At 39.6% G+C, this 26,689-nt stretch overlaps 1 protein-coding gene across 1 annotated transcript in view; it reads right to left on the bottom strand.

Annotated features, from left to right (window-relative positions):
- cherp (calcium homeostasis endoplasmic reticulum protein) overlaps nucleotides 1-25,556 on the bottom strand; it is a 57,363-nt gene extending 31,807 nt beyond the window's left edge. Inside the window, exons 1-4 of the mRNA XM_050055328.1 lie at nucleotides 25,367-25,556; nucleotides 21,807-21,980; nucleotides 7,975-8,013; nucleotides 2,802-3,055 (exon numbers count right to left, since the gene is read on the bottom strand). Coding sequence (XP_049911285.1) covers nucleotides 2,802-3,055; nucleotides 7,975-8,013; nucleotides 21,807-21,980; nucleotides 25,367-25,391 — 492 coding nt within the window. The 5' untranslated portion in view covers nucleotides 25,392-25,556. The remainder of the gene's footprint in view (nucleotides 1-2,801; nucleotides 3,056-7,974; nucleotides 8,014-21,806; nucleotides 21,981-25,366) is intronic.
- Nucleotides 25,557-26,689: the final 1,133 nt, after the last annotated feature.

The following is a 26,689-nucleotide window of genomic DNA, read 5'->3' as shown; positions in this document are numbered from 1 at the left end:
CATATCAAGATGCTGATTAGACAGCATGAATATTGCACAGGTGTGCCTTAGGCTGGCCACAATAAAAGGCCACTCTAAAATGTTCAGTTTTATCACACAGCACAATGCCACAGATGTCGCAAGTTTTGAGGGAGCGTGCAATTGGCATGCTGACTGCAGGAATGTCCACCAGAGCTGTTGCCCGTGAATTGAATGTTCCGCAGACCACGTGTAACCACACCAGCCCAGGACCTCCACATCCAGCATGTTCACCTCCAAGATCGTCTGAGACCAGCCACCCCGACAGCTGCTGCAACAATCGGTTTGCATAACCAAAGAATTTCTGCACAAACTGTCAGAAACCGTCTCAGGTAAGCTCATCTGCATGCTCGTTGTCCTCATCGGGGTCTCGACCTGACTGCAGTTCGTTGTCGTAACCGACTTGAGTGGGCAAATGCTCACATTCGATGGCGTCTGGCATGTTGGAGAAGTTTTCTCTTCACGGATGAATCCCAGTGTTCATTGTTCAGGGCAGATGGCAGACAGTGTGTGGGTGAGCGGTTTGCTGATGTCAACGTTGTGGATCGAGTGGGCCATGGTGGCCGTGAGGTTATGGTATGGGCAGGCGTATGTTATGGACAACGAGCACAGGTGCATTTTATTGATGGCATTTTGAATGCACAGAGATACCGTGACGAGATCCTGAGGCCCATTGTTGTGCCATTCATCCACGACCATCACCTCATGTTGCAGCATGATAATGCGCGGCTCCCTGTTGCAAGGATCTGTACACAATTCCTGGAAGCTGAAAACATCCCAGTTCTTGCATGGCCAGCATACTCACCGGACATGTCACCCATTGAGCATGTTTGGGATCCTCTGGATTGGCGTATACGACAGCGTGTTCCAGTTCCTGCCAATATCCAGCAACTTCGCACAGCCATTGAAGAGGAGTGGACCAACATTCCACAGGGCACAATTGTGAGGTGGGATGGATTATCTCGGCAAAGGAGAAGTGCTCACTAACACAGATTTAGACAGATTTGTGAACAATATTTGTGAGAAATGGTCTTTTGTGTATATAGAAAATGTTTTAGATCTTTGAGTTCAGCTCATGAAAAATGGGAGCAAAAACAAAAGTGTTGCCTTTATATTTTTGTTCAGTGTATACATATATATTACATACATACATATCCGTTTCACAGACGACCAGGTGTTGGGCCAAGCTGAAAACTGGACTCATCAGAAAAGATGACCTTACTCCAGTCCTCTATGTTTTTTTCTAGCTTAACACGACTTCAGCCCTGTCCCTAGGAGCCTGTTTCGAACCACTCTCACCGTGCACTTCACTCCAGCTGCCATTTGCCATTCTTTTTGTAGGTCACTTGATGTCATCCTACGGTTGCTGAGTGACATTATGGATTGACATTGACACTGATGGTCATCCGGGTCAGTGGAGAGTCGTTTCTGCCCTCTGCCTGTTTGTAGCTCTGTTGTCTCCAATGTCTGCTGCTTGACCTTGTTCTTATGAACCGCCGTCTTGGAAATTTTATGGATGGAAGCAACCTGATGCTCACTGTATCCCTCTGCCAGTAAAGTCAGAATTCGAGCCGTATTTTTCCTCACTCAATACATTTCTTTTCAACTTTGACATGGTCAATAGCTATTTTTTGATTCCAATTACTTTTGAGGTTCTACTAGCACTGTTTTTGCCATACAGCTGGCCCTATTGCAAGAGAATAGTGATGACCACAGCAGTGTTTTTTATACTATTCCTAGTTAAATAAGAGTTTCACCTAATCAGTACCACATTAAGTAGAATGAGGTGTGCTTGTGTTGGAATTCAACAGACACTGGAATGGGATGGCTGTCATAAGGCTGTGCAATTAATCGTCTGGTGATCGCGATTACGATTTTGAGGTCAAATGATTTCCAAATTAATGAAATTAAGGGTAAACAATTTTTGGTCACGGATGATGATATTTTGTCTTCTATGGAAGCCGCTCATGCGGAAGATTTCAAAAACAGCATGCGGAAAATGGCAGAGGGAGAGCGAGAGAGGTTGGTCTGTGTGTGTGTGTGTGTGTGTGTGTGTGCGCGCGCACGCACGCACATCGGGGCCGAACTCCACCATGCATGATACAGACAGAAGTGACATGCCGTTGTGTAAACAATATTAGTCATCACGTGCGCAGCATAATCGTTTGCATAATCGTGATTTCAATTTTGACCAAAATGATTGTGATAACCTTTAAAACAAAAAAAAAAAAGTGAGGGAAATTACTTGAATTTATCTTTAAATATCTAAAATTCTTGGGTTGCTGGAAAAAAAATCTGACAATGACTTAATTATGCATCTTGAAATAGCTACACTTCCAAGTACCTGAGGTGTTGTAAAACACAATATACTGTTTCACGCAATGTTTCTATAAGTTACAATAACTTAGAATGCTGCTTTGTGATATTTTCTAACGTGATCAATCACTATTAGACTAAATGTTCCAATTAACATAACTGATTTAAATTGAAGTGTTAGTGTAGAGTTTATCATGCTTTATGCCATAATGCTTTTTTGTAAAATAACCTGAATTACTGTTGTGCACAAACATGTCAGCAGAAAATGTGCATAAGAGTGCTCATGAGTGTGTGCAGATTCTGTTCTTACCCAGGAACAAATCCTTAAGAAAACATTGGTGACTGTCACATTCTGTCTCAAAATTTTGTGAGTGGGTTTTAAGAAGAAATTTCCTCATAAGAACGGTTGGTGAATGAGGCCCACTGCTCTTTATTTGCCAAAAGTTCAAAAGTAGTAACAATGAAACAAAAAAAAAAGCAGATGAATGAATGATCCCTGAGGTGAAAATGTCCTGTGTGCCAGGTGTATTTGTTTCTTTCTTGCTCTGTACCTGTCGGAGTGTGTGCAGATGCTGCTCCTGCTGCTGCAGATTCCACTGACTCTGTTGGATGAGCTCATCCATTGAAGCTGAGGCAGGTGGAGGAATCTGAGGTGCAGCCATTATTGGCATCGGTGGAGGCGGGATGTCAACTACTTCTTTGGCCCCCGGGTTGTACATTTCTGCAGAAACAGCAGTGGGAGAATAGCAGGAAAGATGAAACTTTGAAATCTGGAGATTAGGTAGAGCTTTGATTTTGGTGCTAGGGCTGGCAGGGTTGATGCAAACAACTGCAGAGAAAAATGCAGTCTATAAATCATGTACAAGGCAGATATTTACACAGAAAATATTTGAATCAAAGTGACCTCTAAAGCTCAAATTAAATGGAACAGCTTACATACAGCCAGTAGATTAAACGTTTCAGACACAAAGCTGAGTGAATAAAATGGAAAAGACCTGCAGCATTAACACAACCAGTCATCATTCCTACCGTCAACTACTGCAGACACAACAACTGCTGAAAGGAAATATTAGGTTATTCAACTAAAGCTGATTGCACAATGACATGGTATCAAATTTCTATGACATGGAAATATTTTACAACCAATAAAACTATTTAATCTGAGACAGAATCTCTGGCCTACAAATCAAGCTGCAAGTTAAAGAGTGCTTTATTGTAATTAAATATATATGATTTAAACTAGGGATGTCCTGAGCTGATTGATATCAGAATAATCAAGGAGTTTTTGCTCATGTCAGCCATGTAAAAACTGTCTATTTTGAGTGCTTTTTTCAATGTAATAATTAATCTCAGGATATGCAAGCTGGCCTCAGTCAGCAATGTGGCAAAAATGTCATGTAGTCTGAACTCTGCATTATTCAGACATTATTCAGGCTGTCAGCAAAAAGACAGAAATATATTGTAATTCATATGATCAGCCTTCAAACTGTTTAGAATGACGATCGATGGCAGATTAATAGTAGCGCCCTTATCTGGTGGTGTTTGATTTGTAATCTTTGCTTGACCCTGACTCTTGCTGCTTAAAGTAGAATGGCGCCAATCATTTTAGCAGCGCCACTGCTAAAAGCATAGGGGAAACACTGCATTTCTGCTAGCTAACTAACTCACCACACGGCACTGTTTCATTGTGTATGAAAAAATTAAAGGCTTTATTGGAAAAAAATAATGGATTCTGTCTGCATAAGATATAGTAAACAGTTTGTTTCGATCTGCACCTGACATGGCAAATACAGCCAGAGCCAGTAACCTCGATATTTCCATTTTAATCCAACTAAGCTATTAACCATAAATTCTAATAATAATTCTTGTGGAAGTTTCCACCTTGAATATTCACTGTATTTGAAACCCTTCACCTTAGTCAATATTGAAAATCTTTCCTAGCATGTTTCACTGTCATCAATAATTTATTTATACCTTGTTATTTGGTCCATATTTATTGTAGTCTCATGGAGAAATGTTACTCTAGTGTTCACTCAGTTTATGAGTTTATGATATTTTCTCAAATGTTATAGTATAATATTAAAGGAACTGTGCATTTGTGCATCCTATCCAGGAGCTCTCCAGATAACAAAAAGGGTGGACAGAATATTCATAACACATCCAAATCAGGAAGGACACACTGGCCCAGCAGTGTGCCAGTACAAACAGGAAGACACTCTCCACAAAGTGTCATCAACCATTGCTGCCAATTTATCCCTCTGAAACTAAAGCCCCTTTTATACTGCTTCCTCAAGGTGGGATTTCACGCTGTTATGCTGCCTTGCTGTTCCGTTTAAAAAAATACAATCGCGGAATGGGGGGCAGAGTTGTCTTGCCTTTAAGGGGGCATTGAAGGTAGTGAAATAATTTCTGTATAAACGGGTCAGCTGGCAGGATGGGATCATGGGCAAGACAGGTGTGACATTTTAAGGGCATGTTATGTGTTCAACAGACCGCAGGAGATTTAAAAAAAAAATAAAAAAAAATAAAATAAAAAAATAAAAAAATGGCTGGTGTAAGTTAGCAAATAACCCAAACAAGAACGGCAGTCAAAATTGTCAACAAATTGAGAAAACAATTACATCCAGGAGCACTTTACCCTGAGAGCAGAGGACAAAATCAGCCACTATGTATGTAAAACTTCAATCAATAGTCAGCGCTATTATTTGCTTAAATCACAAAAATCAACAGACCAATATCTAGCCAATAACCAGCAATCCAAATCCAAAGAACTTCTAGTAAAAAGCACTGCTTGGCAACCAGACCAGGGGCCGTATTTACAAACATTCTGAGAACACTCTCAGAGAGCTCCTAACTTAGCCTTAAAACTTTTAGTAAGGAGTCCTAGCTTAGGAGTGATTTAGGAAAGTTCTAAGAGCAACTCTGAGCACGGAAGGGACAGAAACTTTTATCTTAGTGAGGGGGTGTGGTTGACCCTGTTACTAGGTGTGGTGCTTTCTTTTGACAGGTGTGACTGGTTGTCACAGATACGCCCTTCTGTGAGCCTGCAAAGTGTGGACACCCAGTGGATGTGAACTGCATCACAATATGAGATAATCAATTGGCTGATCTTAGGTTCATGACTGCTGCAATGTTTCATTTTTCCAGTTTTTCAAATATCTTAGTATTGTGATTATTTTATTTCTGGCGTCATAGCGTTATTTTGTTAGGTGGGAAATGTGTGCATATCCCTAATGAGATCATTAGGGATATGGGCATTTGATTGGGACTAGGCTTTTATAGACCAATTTTTAGTGGACATCATAGTTACGTCACTGCAGTTGCGCGCACATACTGGTGGCAGAAAAACAGCGGACACCGATGACAAATGGTTGAGATACCTGGAATAAAATGTCTTCTTGTGCTGTCATAACACACATAATATTCACATACGCAATTCATAGAGCCCTACAGTTACAGCATGAAAAAATATTTAGGCGTATATTTACACACACCTAGTAGCAGCAGTATTTACATTGTTCTTAAATGCATTAAACAATGAAAAAAAAGTTAATACTAACCAAGCCATGAAGTGCAGTTTGCCATTAGTATATAGTTGTTTGACTTGTTTATGTCTTACATAGCTTTGTTTTATGTCCTTATCACTGGCTCAGCAGCACGTCTGTCCGTAATTAACAAAAATCATTTGACAAATCTCACTATTAAACATTCTGGACATGGACGCAAAATACAAACTGTATGCACTGAAAGGTTTATATGTCTTGATTTATTCTTTCGTATGGACACTGGGTACATGAAGATGTCTGGCAACTGTAACGTTGGCATTGTATGTTAGTGCAAGACCATAGATATAAACACATACATACAAACATTATGATCTAGTAGAAAAAGTTTTGTCTCTAGTTAATTAGAGTCTCAATATTTAGGCTATAATCGCTGCTGGACGCTCAGTAGAGGAGTGTATGTTTAGCTTACATGAACTGAATTACTGATGGGGTTTTAGATAATTCAACATCATAAGGAACTGTGAAAACTCACAAACTCAAAGTTGGTCAAGCATGGATTTGTCATATTGTCCTTGTTAATACTTAGAGACATCCCCATATAATATAATTTAATGTAGAAGTAACATCAGACAACTTTTCAACTAGCTAAATAATGCTATCTGCTAATTAACTCAATGATCATGACAGAATACAGTAACTTTCACCACTGCTCATTTTAGAAATGACACCACAAGAAAACGTGTTCTTTGTTAAGATTAATAAATGGATGATGGATTATAGATTTTTTTTTTTCTGCCTGCCAGCGATATGGCAGATCGCTGGAAGGCTGAAAAAAATTAGCTATATCACTAACATTAGCAAGCCTTTCATTTCCCCTGCCTGGATGCAGATGGGAACTGATTAAACACACATTATAGTCTCTACGTTAACATAAACAAAGAAGACATTTTCTTGTGGAGGCCTTTCTAAAGTGAAGAGTACTTCGTTATGATCAAAGTGTTACTAAGCAAACAGCGTTAGCTAGCTAGTGCGCTAGCAAGTTGATAAACTGCACTTCCACATTAAATCATATCATACGGGGACGTCTCCACAACTATTAACTGAGGAATAAGCCAAATCCATGACAAACGTGAGTTTTAACAATTACTCATGATGATATATCTCTCATCATGTAAATATTTCAGTTCACATAAGCCTAACACACTCCTTTACTGAGCATTGAGCAGCAGGGATTAGCCTACATATCCAGATTCCCTTAACTGGAGACAAAAGATTTTTTTCCTACTACACCTAGATCAAAAGTCATTGATATAAAAATTACTCATTTCAATCGGTTGAGAAATATCAACATTATCGTGATTTCTACGTTTTATTTGGCACTCATACCGACATTACAATTGTACCTTTCTGCCACCAGTTCAGCTCCGCCCACAAAATACGTCATCTGTTTGCAAACACAAAAAGGGTCTACCTGAAGTTTAAACAGGGAGAGTAAATGACTGTAATTGACATATTATGCCATTGTTATTGTTAGGAAGCCTTTGCTGCTGCATATGTTGTATGTCACACTAAAGGCAAATGCTGTTGTGTTACATGTTGCGCCCAACACACCTCTTTTGCTTACACAATGCTGGCATGCTGTCTAAAATCACACACTGGAGCGGCATGATGTATGATGTGTGGCAATGACTGTGGTAGGGAAAATCATTACAGGGATACAACTTAAACAAGAACTGGGATAATTCCCCAGATACTAGTGTTGTGAATCCAACACTTGCTGATGAAATCATGCAGCCAGTCTTAACCGCAAGACGAAGCATTTCGGAGACAATTAAATTTTACAAGTTACCAGTATCCTTCTCCTGTTTGTCTAATCAAACTTGGCAGCCTTTTGATTTAGCACATTTTCATCAGCTTCATCAGGAAGATATACCCGAGACATCTTCAGCTTCAAAACAACAATACAGCACAAACTCAAAAAGAAAAACATACTAACAAGAAAAATGCAACTGAACACAAACCAAAAAGCTTTCAAGCACAGATGTCATAATGTCCAGCAAAAATATCAAAATCAAAATTGGATTTCCAACTAGACATTTGAATTGGTCAGACAAATCTAGTTCCAAATAAATACCTTCAGATTTATATTCCTCCCCATCGTTGGTAGAGGGATCTAAGTGGGGAAAAGCAAACTTTAATGCATTTCAGTGGTATTTCACGACTGACAGAAGAACTCCATGCAACCCTGCACAACACTGTGCTATTATTACACAGCTGTTGATCATCTGATCATCATACAGTCACCATAATACTGGAAAATGCTCAGACTTCCTCTACATTAGCAACAAGTGCAATAATAGTCTGATGAGTCAAAACTATGAGTAAATACATTAAACTAGTTACTGATTTGTTAAAGAAAAAGCTTTACATCTGTTCCTTTTCTCAAATGATTGGCTTCAGTGAATTACAACTGCATCAAAAGTTATTTACTGTCCATTTTTAGCGTCTAGAGCTCACTTATCTTCAACCTTCTCACCCTTTTAATATACTTATAATAAACTGTGTGTCATCACTCATTTGTAGAGCTGAATCAGTCATGTTTTTTTTATTTATTTTTGGCCACCAGTACAGATTGCTGATTGATGAGCCATATTGGCCAATTAACAGCCAATTGCTAGCTTTTTTATTGTTATTTTGTGATGTTTTGTCATAGCAGCTGGTACATTTGTATTACAACATAGGTCACTTTGACTGCTTTATAATGTATTGGGATTAGTGTTGTCAAAAATATTGATGTATCGATCCATTCTGAATATTTTAAAGTGTTTCATTAATCATTTTCCGCAGTACTGATGCAACAGTACCAGCTGTGCTTTCTCGCTCCCTCTTATTGTTAATGTTTACTACAGTCATGCTGCTGTTTTCTGCTAATAACCAAGAAAAGTCCTCAATGTCATGTTACAGCTTTATTATATTTATCTTTTAAGAAAAAAATAATTGTATGCCCCGTGTTACTAACAGAAGTGTAAAATATCACAAGCAGCAACCTCCAGAGGCTGAAATGAATGAAGCCAATGCACAAGTGCCAAAAACTGTAGTTCCTCTCATGGCCACTTGAGGCTGGCTCTAAAACAGAGTCAGTCTCCGTAGACCCTAATGTTAAAATGCCTTTTCAGCAGTAACAAACATGTTTACAGCCTGGTACAAAAAAACAGTTTTGGTCTCTATAGATAATTTAATTTCATGACAATGGTGAATTTATATAGAACTCACCGATTTGCAGTTTTATTAAGGCTTAAAGTTATGCATAATTAAGGGCAGGGCCGCATGAGTGACAGGCGGTCTGTGTGCCCTCACCACAGTCTGTGAGTCAGATCTACCCCTGTCCTCTATAGTTCCAACCTCTTGTCAAATGTGGTCAAATCTGGCTCCAAATATCCAAGATGGCAACTGATGAAATGCCAAAATTGAGGCTTCAAAACGACAGTCCACATGGGTGACGTAACGGTAGCTGCATCCATTATTTATACAGTCTGTGGAAAATGGATATTTTTCAGGATATTCACTAATTGTGATCTACTCCAGGGGGCAGTATAACCTAGGCTTCATATGCAATGTAACTGCAACGTATGAATAATGAATCACAAAAAGTCAATCTTGTTTGTTTATTATTGTGTCAACAATGCATTTTTACCTAGTCTGTTCAATCAACAGAGCAGTAAAAAAGCAACAAGTAGCCTACAGTAATGGTGTGTTCACACCAGTCATGACGCAAATTTTTGCATTGCACAGCCACTGGAGTGGGGTTTTTTTTGGAGTGTTTTGCAAATGGTGAATATTCTCCAGCCTTGCTGATGGCTCTGATAACTAACTGGGCTAACTTGGTTTGCGGTAAAGTACAACGGATAGCTGGGATCAAGTGATGTGAAAAAAGTAAACACAGAACTTCAGAATTTACCACGTAGTCCTATGGCAGTACTCACTAATCTGCAAGCCCTTTATTGTTCTGTCTCTGTATATTACTGACTTTAGCCCTATTCGGACGGGATTAGTTTTACATAGGTACGTGGGGTAAAGTAATAATTACCAGAGATTTTAGTCCTGTCCGAATGGTCCCGGACAATTACCTCAGGTAATACTAATCCCGTGCGAATAGACCAGCAGTAAATATGTGTGTTAGGGCTGTCAAAAAAAATTCAAAGTTAGAAATATATTCGAATATATATATTTTTTAAGTTCAAACCTAAATTTGATCATTCGAATATCATTAATAATTAATTAATACTATCAATAATGTTGTATGTCACGGCGAATCCCGTTCGGGCGGAGATGGCTCGTGTACAAGCCGGGCCAGAGAGGGATGCAGCGACGGAGGGAGAGGTGCCGACGGAGGAGCCCGCTGCACCAACACCACCCACTGCGCTGTCCGCAATGTGTGACCTGTTCGGGGAGACATACAGGGAGAGTGTTGCACCTGCCGCCTCCCTGCCTACCCTTTTTGAAGAAGAGATGAAACGTTACCAAAATAAGACACCACTACGAGCCGACCAGGATCCACTCTTGTGGTGGAAAACTACGCACTGAAGTATCCAAACATTGCTCAGATAGCGAGGCAGAAGTTGGTCATACCTGGCACTTCAGTGAGGTCAGAACGGGTGTTTTCATCCGAGTGTCACGTTCATATTGCGTCAGCAATAAGCATCTTATTTTTTGTGGGTTTTTTTTGTAAAAAAAATAAAATTAAAATAAAAATAAAAATAATACTAATACTAATACTAATAATAATAAATTCTAATATTATTTGAACTCTACTAAATTAATTCGAAAATATTCGAACTCAATTTCATGGTGCTTATGACAGTCCTATCATACGCACATGACGGCAGGAGGGGACAGCGGTGCGTGAATGGATTTACCCCTCCCACTTGTGGTAGTTTTACTGATATTTCTTATCCCGTGCGAATCGGCCATTAATATTAATGACGTCCTGTGGTAAAGTGACATTACCCCACGTGCCCATGTAAAACTAATCCTGTCCGAATAGTGCTTTAGACTGGGAGAGCTCTAGGTGCCCAGAGGTGGCAACAATATATTTGTCCTTCATTTCTAAATCTTTGTAAGGTCAGGACAATCTGAAGTGGATCTCAACGCTGATTGGCTTTCGCAATACAGTACTAATTTCTTGCAAAAAATTTCAACTCCAACGAATACGCAAAAAAACAATTTCGCAAATTTTGTGTTGTGATTTCGCACCTATTTGTATCTTTGCATCGAGTTTGTCTGTAATCTTGCCATGTGAAATGTTTCACATTCGATGTGAACACACCCCACCAGTGTAAAGCCTGGGATACACTGTGCGACTTTCGGCTGTCCCAGACAAAAGATGACCAACGTGAAAGAAACATGGTGATATCTTTGGTTGTGGCTCTAAAACGTCACACAGTGAGGGAGGTTCAAGGATGGCCGTTGTCACAATCTTGCAATGAACGGCAGCCTGGGATTAAATTCTGACACTGTCAGAAATTTGGGATGACCATCTCACTGTGTGACTGCTGTTATAAGATACATCTACTAACCAACCACTAGAAATGCAGCATGAAATGATAAACTGGCGCTCGACCCAAACAAATAGAGTCAGGAGAATAGCAGGAGGAAAACCTTGTGGAGTTGTGGCAGCAGAAGCCTTGGCTGTATGATGTGTCCTCCAGCTCTTACCATTATCGTGAAAAAAAAAGGACGAAGCATGGAAGGAAATAGCAGTGGAGTTACAGCTTCCAGGTGACCAACCTAGCAGCTAGCAAACACACAACCACAGACACGCTGCAGGAAAAAGTGCCCACTAAACTTCAGGTTATTTGATAATGTGACCCTCTATAATGTGCTTTACAGTTGGAGAAATAATAACCTGCGCAGCATCCATGCGTGCTCAGTATGGGAAGCTACTGCATCAAACTTTGTCGCCTGTGATTCAGTAGGCCCTGTCATTGTACAGTCTGCACACATCAAACTTGATGTCGTACCCAAGTTTATTAGACCCATGTCAAACAGTGTAGCTTGAACTAAATGTATAAGAATGCTAAAATCTCACAGTCTTTAGGAGGCTTAAGTCACAGGAAACTCTTGTTGGTTTTGAGTAGCTGTGGCATTTAATAACACTCAAACTACTCAACTGTACATTAACTTGATATCTACACCACTAAAATTAAACTCATCTATGCTCCAACTTGAAAAGGATTTGGAAACTACAGCTATGTGGCTCGTACTGTGCCAGTCTGGATTTGGAGCACAACACAGCTGGTGATCAGTGGTGAGGCAAAGAACAATCAAAAGAGGTGCATAAGAGGCTGACACACACAAGTTTTGTCCCTAACCAACAATTTGCTGTCTAAATTTAATGTCTAAATAATTACATTTGTGAGGTGAACGTGAAGTATATTGTAAACAATTTCTAAACCATCACCCAGAGATGTTAATGGAGATGAGACTGGCTGACCAACACACACTGGAGTATGAACAAAATTAAACCAACTCTGTGGTGAAGAAATTATTCCCTGCATCTGGCCGGCTCAGCATCTGGGCTTTCCCCACAGCTAGCGTGTAGCAGAGAGGCTGCTTTCCAGAGCTGGAGACATTAAAACAACAGAGTGGAGCACTCCGCCTCTCCTCTCATTTTGCTATTCTCACACAGGCAGGAGACGGTGAGGTGCTTTCAAATTAATATATTCAATAATTAATGCAATTAACTTTTTAAAATAAAAAGGCTGGGGGCCATTATTAATCAACAGATCACAAAATGTATACTATTCCCAGTGAAATAGTATGCAAACACTGGACACTGTGCCAGTATAAATAGTGTGCATACAATCCCACTGGCACTCTCTGCTTCAAAAGCTCCAGTATGGAAGCATTTTGGCTTCTATAAAGTTGAATGGAAAATGCTTCAAAAAAAGCTTTGTAAATGTCAAAAATGCTAAATTAGCAGCAAAGAGTACTTTATGTTAGTAGCTAAATTAAAATAGTAGCCTATTGCTGCAGCAGCCATCCTTTCAAGCAGCTGGGCAGAGCAAGCAGTAGATAGGTGAAAAATTCCGCTGTTAAAATTTTGCGCGCTTACTGTGCATATGCTCATTGATGGACATATTTAGCAGAATTGAGCCATTGTTTTTTTTTATGTGATTGAAATTATGTGATTGGAAGTGCACTTATGAGATCATCTAGTACTCACCACACTAAAATGATGTAAAACAAGGCAAATTAGAAACATGATTCATGACAAATGCAAGAGACAAATTTATATTATTATCGACACTGCATTTATTTTTTAATGTAAATTTATGTCCGTGTAATAGGCCACATTATGTTAAATGAAGGTTTTGTGGTTACCTGTTGTATTTGGTAAAGAAAAGAAAAATGAAGTATTAAAACATAATTGTCTGTGATATTAATAGGTAATAATTAATAGGTATTAATGTGTAGGCCTAAACGACAAAATTGTGGTCGGCCCCGCTGAATCTCACTCCAAGGTTTTTTGAAAAGTTGGCAGCCCTGTATGTATGTAAATTAATCTATTAACTACATTATGGATCACTGATAATGCAGTATGCTATGTTTTAAAAGTAGTAAGTAGTCACACAGTGAGAAAAATAAATACTGAAGAAATCAAAAAATTTGATGCACTGAATCGTTTTCTCACTGAATTATTGCCCTCCGAATCATATCAAATCAAACTGTGAGGTGCCTGGAGCAGAGTCCTACACTGGTCAGGTACCCATAAAACGCTGTGTAACAGGTAAAAATATGCATAACCATAAATTAACAGGTACGGGCATGAGCTCCACATGGGCAGGCAGCAGGTGAGAACAAAAATATATTTTTTATTTTTTAGAATAAAACAAATGAAAAAGTGATTTAGATGTCAAAATATTACACATACACTAGATATCTATCATCAGGCGGCAATTCCTTCTATTTTGAAAGTCAGTGACACAAGTTGAAGCTTTGACCCCATCGTCACATTTGTCACCCAGGTGGAGGACTCCAGCGATTAAACTTTGCAGCCCAAAGATGAGGTGGCAGCCTAATTTTGATGTTTATAGTGGTGGAAGGAGTATGCAAAAATGTTTCCTAACCTAGCAGTGATTGCGTTTTCACCATTCCAGCATCGAGCACAGCCAGTGAAATAAACTTTTCCTCCACTGGATTTCTAATTCAAGAACAAAGAGCCCAGCTTAACGTAAGTGAGTGAGTGTGTGTTAAATCACAGGTACAGGTCGTGTAACGGGACTTTTATTAACAGGTGTGGGCAGGTGCGGCTTTGACTTAGACATAATGACGAGTAACAGGTCATTCTGGTATTGAGCTTTAAGGGTATGGGCAGGTGCAGGGTTTTCAGAAATTGACCTGTACAGGACTCTGACCTGGGGATTCCCATCCCTACTTGTGATTAACATGTCCAGACTGCTAACAAGACTTTACATCTCATGTTTTGATTATTTACACCTTTTCATTGGCTCAGGTAAGGTATTTTTACATGCTATCTAAAAGATTTGACATTAACTCACTGTATTATACATATTCAGTTAAACATTTGACTCATCAGATATGATGATACATGATGATGTATTCAACTGTTCCTGCATTTTGCAAATAACAGCCGTCTAGTGTCTACACACTATTTTCCTGGTTGAGCACATGGCTCATTAACGCAGCAGTGCATTACAATGCAGATGTTGCACAGACTTCTTCAGTTTACAGATATTTTCTGCTATTGCACATTCAACAGACACTACCTAGTTGTCCAGATGTTTGCTTCTCATGTACAGTTCCCTTAAGCGCGCGCACACACACACACACACACACACACACACACACACACACACACACGCACGCACACACGCACACACACACACTTATGAGGACCCTCACTGACATAATGCATTCCCTAGCCCCTTACCCTAATCTTAATCATCAAAAGTCAAAGCCTAAACCCAACCTTACCATCTCTCTTTTAACCTAACCTAAACCTACTGTAATTCTAACCTGAACCTTAAAACCAAGTCTGAACCCTCAAACAGGCCTTTGAAGGACTGACTGAAGGTAAGGACCAGCCAAAATGTCTGCACTTTCCAAAAGTGTCCTCACTCTAAAGGTCAGCTACTCAAAATGGTTCTCACAAAAATAGATGTACGAGTATGCACACACAACTCATTCAGTGCAGAGCACAGAGGATACAAATGTCCAACTAAAGCCTACTTTACAGTACATGGTTCAAGTGACCCAATTCCGATTTTTTCCTCTCAAGTGGCACAGATCGGATCTGTAACAGGAAAAAAACGCATGATATCGGATATTGTCAGATCACATTCAGGCCTTCTTCATATGTGGAAATATATCGGATATGAATCAGATATCTGCCAATAGGTCTGTAATCTAAACAGACAGATCGGATATTTCCTGACAATCCCCATCGTACGTGATGAATAATGCGATGACAGCGCATTTTGATGACGTGCTCATGAGCGAGGGAAAGGACGTTAACGTTAACGTGCGATTTATTCGGCTTTCCGAATAAATCGCACGTTAATCAAAAACTATGAACCAAAAAAAGCACAATCTATCCCGAGTGAGACAAACTGCTTGATCCCCGTCTCCAGTGTACCAGCAGAGAACCTGCAGAACCGAATCAGCGAAAAAACACACCGGGCTACACAGCCTCTCTACCTGAGCAGCTGAAGCTGCGGCTCGCACCCTCGACACACAGACACACAGATGGTGCTTCTGCTTGACAGCCAAATGTGTGCGCAGCTGTGAGAAATAAATATGTGAGGTGTACGCTGCTTTTCTATCTTTTTTTATTTTTCTTTCTTTTTTTCTGTCAGCGACATACACTCCTAACACAGGACGGGTTGTTTTTATTGACTGAGTTGATTATTAAGCCATAGTGATGCGCGGATCAGCTCTGATAGCACCCGAATCAGCATGTACCTATCAATCATCCAGCCGCACCAGTCTGCAGCTGCACGGACATTTCCACCGCTCTGTGTAGGCTAAGTTACCTTTTAAATTATGTGGAGCAGCGCCAGCTTTCCAGGTGATTTATTGTTTAACGATTAACTTCAAATATTTAAAGTTAGTCCTTAAAATTGCTTTCAGTAATGTAAACATTTCCATGCGCGCAGTAATGTCACTGTAGCAAATACCGTGGGACATTTACACAGTGGTCAAGAGTGCTGGACCGGAAGTGTCGCACAAAAAAACGGAAGCTGGCTGCGTTCTGTTTTGCCTCCGTGTCTCCGTGAAAAATAAGGTGAATAGAACATGTAAACAGCAGTAAGGAAAAATCGGATATAGACAACAAATCGGAATTGGGCATCAAGACATGGTAGTGTAAAGGCAGCCTAAACCACATATAGAATGTTAAAGAAAAACAAATCTGGCTTTACAAAATTGGTCGTATTTTTGTACTTTTGGTCATCATTCCTATCAGTCATGATAACACTGTCATCAAAAGAGTAAATGCTGGATTTCTCAAACAGGCTAAAGTGGTCATTATTGGTGGGAATGGAAAAAAAACAACAACTGCTACCCACAGTAAGATCCAGTCTGCATGAAACCTGAATTTCTCTTTAAGATTTAAACTGGGTCAGACAATTTGAGCCACAGCTAACAATTCAGTCTCCACAACAAGGCCACAAAGGATCAGTCAAAGTTCATGTCATCAAGTCATGCTGCTCAGTTTTCAACTAGTGTAAGATGTCAATTTGAGGAACAGAGTTCTTGTGTAGGGCTGGGTATTGTGCTATACAATACCTGAAAACCTGAAAGATGCCCAATACATACACTAACCTACTTTATTGGGCACACACAAGGGAAGTCAATGGTTAATCTTTAATCAGTTAACCGCCAAGAATATTTTGGACCAGTTATGCATGTCTTGTCTATAGGTTGATTTTGCTTCTCTTCACTTTACAACACTGCGTATTACCTGGGTCTGGTGAAAGCTAATGTTAGCTAATGGCACCACTGAATTGGCAATTGCTGCTTGCAACTAGGGTTGGGTATTGTTTGGGTTTTTTCCGATACCGGTGCCGAACCGATACTTTTAAAACGGTACTGGTGCTTAAACGGTGCCTGAGCCGATACCTCAAAATATGAGTTTTTTATGGAGGCTGAAAAGTGGCACAAATGGGCCACCTTTCAGAAGTGTGTGAGTATTTTGTATAACAGTTTTAAATTATAATAAAAACAATGTTTTTATTTATTTATTGCTGAGGCACATTAGAAATACCTAGAAATAAACAGGTATATGAAAATAACATTATATTACAATAATATTAACTCTATTAAAGTCCGGTCTCTGTAGGCAGCCCAGGCTCCGTAAATGGCAACAAAAACATTTGGGTCCAAGCTGTACCAACCAGCCAGCACGAGACCAGCGAAAGCAAGCGCACACACACATGAACACGGCGCCCATGTCTCACGGTCTCGCGCAAGTGCGCACACGTGAACGCGGTGCCCAGAGAGCCAATGAGGCTAAAAACAGAGTTCAAATTACGTTTTTCCAAACAACTTTTTATGTCGGGGCTTCAGGACACTTGGATCACTACAGACGAGCAGTATGGAGATATTTTGTGGTTTCAATTAATGTGTTTTTGGACGTTTGAATCTGGGGCTAGCTCTGTTGTGTAGGCTTGTGCCGATTTCCAGTTTAACCGGTTCGGTCCAGTTTAAGAGCTCCACCCGGTTTAATTCATGTCAACCAGATAAACCGGAGGAGGGGAAAGAAAAAAAAAAAGCTTTTCACATCAGTGGCGTGTCAAGGGACTATATTCAACTTATCTTGCACTGTAACATGCATTATGACAACTTAATAAGGTTTATGTTTGTTTATAAATGAAGTGGAGGAGCCTACAAGTGTTTTGTTTAGTTTGTCTCAGAGGCTTCAGAGGGACTCAGCAGCTCCGCTCAGCTGTCTGCTGCTGCTGCTGCGAGAGATCAAATTTCATTGGGGGCGGGGAAAAGTGCCAGGGAGTCAGCAGTTATTCAGTTTGTTGCCCTAGTAACCCGTTTCCACTGAAGAAGTTCCTGGTACTATTTGGGTGCTGGAACTACTACAGGAACGTCCTCTCGCTCGGCCCTCTCAACCGACTACAGGAACGTCCTCTCGCTCGGCCCTCTCAACCGCCGTGTCTCCACTGAGAGAGCGGAGTCGGGTTCCTTGGTGTCCTTCTGCGTCTTCTTCTTGTTGTGTAACCTTGTGTGTATTAGCAGTTAATACAGCATTACCACCACCTAGTGGATTGGAAGCACATTACACCTATAATGGGCTTTTATTGGGAAAAATAGCTCAAATGCGACCCCCAGTGCTAAAATTAGGTATATAATTCGATATATCGGTTCGGATAGATATTTGGCTTTAAATCAAACCGGTTGGAAAATTTTCAAACCGGCACAAGCCTACCGTTGTGTTTGATAACATAGCTGAACATAAACAGAAGTGACTCCCAATGGTGCTTAGCGTGCCTTTAAATAATAATATACACTCAACAAATGAACGAATGAATGAATGACTGATTCTGTTACGTGTAACGTCCAATAGAGGGAGACATAGCATTAAAAAAAAAGCACCAAAAGGAGGCACCGTAATGTGCGTTTTGTTTCGGTCCGGTAGGTATCGGTTGTATAGGTAACGGTTCTATACAAGCACCGACTTTCGTTACCCAACCATACTTGTAACGCAGCCCCAACCCAACAGTTTTGCTATGGAAACATTACACCCACTCTCTTGGTATCCCCAAAGGTCACTCTGGTAATCACTCGGGTCAATTTTGAGATGAAACCCCCTTTAGCAGTCTTAACAACTGTTAGCTCTGTTAGTGCCATTAGTAGTGTCAGCTTAGCTACTGGTGCTGATCAAGCAAACAAAAAGCAAAGCAGGAAAAAGCATCAGTGACAGCGTTTGAATTTTGCATCAGAGTCAGACTTTGGTGCCACTTCTAATGGGGTCAATGGGGCAGGCACGACAAATGCACAATAACCTATCATATCTTTGTTGTCACAACTTTGACTTGTGCAAAATGTCTGTGTATCAGTCAGTGTGGTTTACTGTATTGTAAGTACACAGTATTTTGGTTTACATGCCGGACAGTGCTGACAATTTGGGTTATAGAGCACCCAGAAATGTTAAAGGACATGGACATATTAAATAATATGGTGTAAATGGTAGGGCAAAACCTCTGACAGCTGACAAATTTATGTCATGTCAGTTTATGTAGTACTAGTGCCCACCACTAATAGGAACCATGCCTAAATACAATTAACTATAAAACTGAGAACATTATGATTTGAATAATAAAAATTTCATCAAAGTATGTGTTAACACAATTAAGAGATATCAGTTGGTATGGAATGCTAACTGTGGGTACTTGATAATTCAGTGCCAAGTAGGGGCGGGGGAAATAACTGATTTTTAGATGCATCGAGATTCTGTCTTAAACGATGCGAGCATCGATTTGGAAAACTCATAATCGATTTAAATTTTATTTTTATTTTTCAAATCACCGTAAGTCCTCGACCATTCACGCTATCGACGTAATTCCAACAGATTCTGAAAGCTGAGAAGCTGAGCTTTCCAGTGATATACGGTACATTATGGTAGTGACGTCATTACCTGTAGAGGAGGGGAGGGAAGTGAGCACAGCAGGAGGAGAGTGACAGCTGACGAGGAGAGTGCAAGTTGGAGTGATTTAGCGGTGTTTTGGTGAGTTTTAGTGGAGTTTGGGTGGCGTTTTCTTTGTAAATAATATTTAGTGTTGTAAATAATAGTATTTGTGGTTTTTTGAGAGCTTTAATAGTATGTGTTTTTATAGTTCATAGATAGTTATAGTCAGTTATAGTTTTGTAAATACTGGAGGAGAAATGTCGAGGAGGTCGACGACGGACAGGAGAGTCCCCTTGAGATTTGTGGATGAGGAGGATGGACCGGAGGAGACTGGTGGAGTGTAGTCATTTCAACCACAGTCAGTAATACAGTTTGTATACACTGGATATGTATTCCCAGCTTTATTACAATAATGTTTTTCAATATCTAGTGTAAATTTTCTTATTGGCTCATTTTAGAATCGAGAATCGTTTTATAATCGAAATCGTTGCCCTCGGAATCGGAATTGAATCGAATCGTGAGGTGCCTAGAGATTCCCACCCCTAGTGCCAAGTAAACAATTCAATCTGTGCTCAAAACACACTAAGATTGCATACCTAGCCCTACTCTTGTTTCAAATAAAGATAAAGTTCAAAGTTCAGTTGAGTTCAGCACAGGTGAGCTCAGCACAGGTGAGCTCTACGTGGCTTTGTTGTGAAAACATGACTTAGAGCATCAAGGCAGCATGTGGCTGTATTCCTACTCTACTGTAGAACACAGCTGACATGGCAGCAAACATTAAAGTGATAGTTCAGATTTTTTTTAAGTGGGTTGTATGAAGTAGTTATTGGTAGTAAATGGTAAGTCTGCATGCTCCCAGTTTGGAGGAGCAGGCTAAAGTCCAACATGGAAACTAAGCAATGTTCTGCTGAGGAGAGGTCAGTAATAGGGGTGGGAATCACCAGAGGATCCACGATATGATATTATCATGATTATCAGTTAAGTCACTATACAATATTATTGCAATATATGTTGCGATATACTGAGTATTGCAATAAAATATATTGCCACTTATTACCTTTTTTCAAATGTAAATTATACCCCCAAGTTTTCAGTCTGTTGATATCACTTCAACCATTGTTTGCAGCAGCAAAATGTATCTAGCGGACTGAAAAAGCTATTGATTATATTATTCTAGTAGGCTACCTAAAGTTTCATTTGTATCTGTCATGTTAATAATTTATATATAATATAATTATAATTTAAAATAAAAGATACTTGGCGATATGAGACAATACAATATTGTCAATTTTATCTCCCACCCCTAGTCACTAATAAAATATATTCTAGCCTGCTAAAAAAAAAAAGGCCCTCTGAAACAATCAGAATTAGTTGAAGTGTACGGTACATGGAGAATATTTTCAGTGCTTTACCTTTCTGTCAGAAAGCAATTTCAAACATGGATCTGAAGCTGTTATACTGACTTCTTTAAAGGCAGACTCCATTGAGAAAAACAGTGATTTAACGTTGCTGAACACAGGAGCTGCTGGTCTACCACTGCCTCCGTCAGTTATTTTGTTTGTGTTATTGGGTGACTCAGTGTATAAAAGGGTTATCTTGGATTCACCAAAGTCACACACTAACACAAATTAACTGATCAAGGCAGTGGTAGACCAGCAGCTCCTGTGTTCAGTGAGCTAAAATAACTGTTTTTGTCAGTCCTCCACAGCAGTGCATTGCTTAGCGTCTTACTCCACGTCAAATTCCAGCCTGCTTCTCCAAACTGAGGGCGTGAAGACTGACATCTACTGTAGGTAATATATTGACTATGGATAAGTACGTCATACAACCACACAAAAATCAGAACTATCCCTTTAAGAGCTATCTTGTGCTATAAGGAAGCATGAAGTGGGTAAGTGTGAGTAGGTACAGTATTTGCTTGATAGGCTCTGGATGCCTATAAACATGAGGGACAAATCCACACCGAAAACAGAACACACATTATTAATATGATGTTGGAGAGTTCAGTCAAAAGTATCTCTTCTTTCTGTATATGGATGCACAAAGTTTCACTTGAGTTATGTCCCTTGAATACAAGTTTACATGTGATATTTTGATGAATTGACATACATGTTAATCATCTACTGGATTGTGCAATTACACAAGCTTCATTTTCATTCAGTTCTGTTGTTTATGTTTTTTTTATTCTGTAGCACTGGGAAAGACCCAATTATCTTGAATACCACATTAACTGAACATTCCAACATCATAGAAATATTGATATATAAATCCTGGTTACATGGTGGATTGTCCCTTTCACTACATACGCTGCTGTTGCTCCATAGCAAGCTTGCACTTGTAGTAGCTGAAGTATTCTCCCCCAAAAAGGAAGGAGAACTTAGGGTTGTCCTTCTGTTTCTCCATCGTCATCTTTTCAAACTCTGGCCCGTTCCGAGCAACAAACTGGGCCAGCTTGTCAATGACATTCCTCAGTTCTTGATCTGCACCAGGAAAAAGAAGAGGAGGAAACAAATTCAGTCAAAGCTGTGGCAGCTGATGACCTGTCTAAAAGTGGTGACAAATAAATAGCAAAATATAGGAAGAAATGAGAGTAACCTGTGCTTTTCTGACACTGTTGGAACATGTGCCTCTCATATGTTATCATTACATTACAGATGCAGAAATCAAAGTTTCCCACACATTTGTTTGTGGCAGCCTGCCATGATTAAACATCTGCAGCGACGTTTTGATTTTCTATTTTTGGAGCTGGACCATTCATTAGGATTGCTGTTGAAATATATACCATTCAGATCTTCAGAGCTGCACAGTCTTGCAGTGCAGAGCAAATTCTGGGTACAGACAGAGCAGTAGAATGTCAGGTACAGTCAGAGTGAAACTTATCCATGTATTGCACTGAATCTGATGTGATCTGATCAACTCTGATCAAACTGACTGATCAATTATTCACACCGTGACTCAAAACTGCTGCTGAGGAAAAACGGAACTCATCAAGAGTTCTGTGTGTGCTAAGTTCACGGACCTCCAAAAACCACCGAATTTAGAGAGGGGACACGGTAATACACACGATAAGAAGGAAAAAAAGAAAAAAAAAAAGTAAAATTATACCTGAATCCAAGTGCCCTTATGTGTGTTCTTTCTATGTCATGGACAGACATACCCTAAGAAATGGCTTGGCTACAATTAGGGTTGCAACGATATGAGATTTTTACAATACCATAACGTCCCAGAAAATATCACAGTTTCATGTTAACACAGTATTACAGAATTTATATTATTATCAGTCAGAATGACCCTTTAAGGACTGAAAACATAAGGATTATTTTGGTTGAGCAAATGTTTTATTAATATAACTGAAACTTGAAACCATTTAGTTAATGGAAGTATACGTCAAAAGTCTCCACTTAGAAAATAACTAAAATAAAGGGAAGATTCTCCATCCAGTTGCATTTTTTTTTTAAAAATATCATAGATAAGCAAATGTATACGGTATGATATAACCATCTACTTATATCATATATCATATTGTATATAATATACCTTGACACCGGTATATTGCTGCAACCCTGGCTACAGTGCTCCATTATAGAGGTCACGTTGGGTGATGAGGTTGTCAAAATTATTTAAAGCTGTTGTTGGTAACGTTTATAAAACATAACTTTTTCTCATTTGCTGAAAAACTGTCACTATATCCACACCGCACTAAATGAGACAGATCTGTGAAAAAACATTACACTCCTCTGCCTACTCCATTGTCTTATAGCATTTCTAATGGCCATACTGCTTGTGAATTAAAACAATCAATCAGAGCTGAGGAGTATCTGATGCAACTGTCAATCATGTCAATCGCTGCTTATGAACTTTGGTCAACTGTCAAACTAGGCAGTGCTGATCACATATGAATCAACTTTCTTTTACTGCATTGCTGGTTTCTCTCCTCCAGTGTTTTCAGTGACACTTTTTAATGTACTGTTTAACTGTACAATGAGAAAATTGGTCTGGCCATTGGGTGCTGTTTGGTACTTTGGCTAACTATTTTCAATATGGTGGCCAAATCACTAACCTTTTCATTTTACACTAGTAAACAGTACACTAAAATATGTTTGTGAAAACATTTGAGGTGAGAAATAGGATTGGGGTTGCAGCGATATACTGATTTTAAGATATATTGTGATAAAAAATGTGTCTTTTATCATACCATGTACATTTGCTTATTTACAATATCTTTTTTTTTTTTTTTTTTTTTTTTTTTTAAATGCAACTGAATGGAGAATCTCCCCTTTAGTTATTTTTTAAGGGGAGACTTTGTTTTTACACATACTTCCATTGACAAAGTGGTTTCAAGTTTCAATTACGTTAATAAAACGTTCAACCAACAATAATCCTTCTGTTTCCATTCCTTTAAGGGTCATTCTGATAATGATATAAATTATTTAATACCGTGAAATCGCAATATTTTCTGACACCATGATTGTACTGTGAAAATTGCATGCTGTTGCAACCCTAAAAAAGGCCCAGTATTACCTACAAAAAACAAAACACTACTACTTGCAAAAATAAGGAGATGCAATGACTGCACACACTTAAACAGCACATAAAAGCGGTAACTTTACATAGCCCTGAGTAACAAACTCATATCCAACCAGGATTTAGATTCTGACATAGGCTACAATAAACGGTCCCTAATTAATGTGCTTCTATCCGCGCTACAAGCTGAATCAATGAGGAAATGAAACAGCTGTCTGGCTGTGTCAGAGGGAGGGGACAGAGAGGACAGACAGCGTTCGCAGGGTTTGTTGATGAAAACCTACCAGGGGGCAGGTTAGGTTCACAGAGTCAGTTACCACAGTAGCTGACAGAGTTTAATGTAACTCTCATTCTGAAACCGAGTTTCCCTCATCTCAGTGCTAACTACCTCACAGTCTTCACTAAATCTGCTTTCTAAACAGGGCCCAGGTGGTTAAAAGAGTCGTTGATAATCCTGAAAAATGCCTTCAAAACAGTGCTACCTGTAGTTAAACAATCGTCTGGGTTTTCAATGACTGCCTGGGTAGTAATGGGTATAATCTTTCAGAAAAACCGAAGAGGCACAAACCAGGACTAATTCTGACCATCGCTGTGAAAATGGACAAGTTATGTGTAGGCCTATCTGATCAGCTCATCTTGGGTTTTTAATCTGAAACACCTAAATTCCCGCTCAAGAAGGAGAGAACCGTGTACAGGCATCTGACGGTTTTAATGAAATCTGATTTTTTTTTTTTTTTTTTTTGTTACACACACACACACACACACACACACACACACACACACACACACACACACACACACACAGATATTAGTAGTGTAACGTTAGCCTGAGAAGAGGTGATCCTAGTTTCCCTGTAATCATCCAGGACTGATGGTCTGCACTCCAAAAAACACTGAAGTGAGCATGTCACATATTAACGGTACATATTACCCATTCCTACATTAGCTAAGCTAATATTACTAATTTTTTTATATGACTTACGAAGAATTTGACAATGGCACCAAAAGAGAAAAGAAGGAAATCGTAAACTTGGACGAAAAATAAATGACTGCATCCGTGAAAGTTAGTTGACTTAGAAAATACACTAAAGAACTACTCAATCTTTACGTTAACAAAACTACTCTAAAAGCCGTCCTATTTCACACTGCTTAACACTGGTGCAAAGGTGTACACAAAAACCGGTTAAATAAACATGCACATGTACCTACTGACGTTACTAACGTTGGCCGACATGCTAAATGCCGCGGTGCTGCATTGTGTTGAATTGCAGCATTAGCTCCAGGTAGCATGGGTGCTAGCTCACAGCTCATACAACGCAAGGAATGTAACGTTACTGCTCACCTTCGGGGGGATTGGGGATATCCATGTTTGTCGTCAGTTACAGCGATCCCGCTGAACCTTATTAGACAGTCCAGAGATCAGTCAACTCGTTTTACTTTTCACTAAATGGTTTATAATTGACAAAAAACCGCACTTGCGCTCCCCCTGTATCGTACACCGGAAGTATTATTACACAAAAACAGCGCCGTGAAATAGAGCCGTCTGATTATTCTACAGCGCCACCTGGGGATTGGAAAACGATACTACTACTATTACTATTACTACTACAACTAGTACTACTACTTCTTCTTCTCCTTCTTCTTCTAGAGATAGTATTAGATAAGATTAAAATAATACTGATCCTAATAATGATAAGCCCTTCCCATCTAGTCCCCATTCTATTGTAAAATTTCCAGTTTTCCCAGTTGAGCCTAAACACTCTCAAAAGCTGCTGTGCATCTTCTCAAGAATCACCCACCATCCAGAAATCTCCTTGCCACATCTATGATTATTTCAATTTTCTCAGATTTTCTTTCAGATCTAGCAGTTCAGTTAATAACTGTCGTCACGAAGGCCAAAAAACTTCATCTCTTCTTTACAAGCAATATTCCTAATGCTTCCTAGCTGACTTGTCCTCCTTAGCTTCCCATCTTACATATTTTGTCTTTACCTACTTCCTCTAATCTATTTAATTTCTTCGTTCTGCTTTCCTCACTCTCTTTGAACAGGTAGCCTCCCATGCTGCATGCTTGCCTTTGCAAAGAACACACTCTGGTTCTTTCACACAGTCTCCTTCACATTCATTCTCTTTACATTAACCACGTCTCAGAATCTCTTCTACACACACACAAACTATGACCAAACTTCAAACAGTTGTTACACTGAAGTGGTTTGGGGACATACTTCCTGTACTGGTAAGTACACCAAATCAAAGTGCAGCATAACAGACTTAGTTTTGACAGAGCTCCACTTCCTGCCCCCTTGATCAAACCCCTAATCTTCATTCCAGCCATGTAAGTCTCTCTCTCCCCTGTTCACTCTCACTGTGACTGACTGCGTCCATTTTCATTATCTTCTCACTTTCTTCTCAGCGTCTTCCTTCATTCCTGCCATCTCATGACCTGCTCCTGAAGGATGATAATACTGCACCTCACCTCAAGAGTGAAGGAAATGACGCAGCAGCAGCAGCAGCAGCAGCAGCAGCAGCAGAGGCAGCAGGGGGCGATGACAAAAAGCTGCAGAAGTAGAAAGTATTGAAAAAAGATCTACTCCTCCCTCAGTGACACAAGGTTTGATTACTTTAATTCCCAACACAAAAAGATCTCCCTTTTATTGACTCCCTAT

Source organism: Epinephelus moara, chromosome 10, assembly GCF_006386435.1.
Source record: "Epinephelus moara isolate mb chromosome 10, YSFRI_EMoa_1.0, whole genome shotgun sequence".
Taxonomy (NCBI): domain Eukaryota; kingdom Metazoa; phylum Chordata; class Actinopteri; order Perciformes; family Serranidae; genus Epinephelus; species Epinephelus moara.
This window is presented reverse-complemented; position numbering and strand designations above follow the sequence as displayed.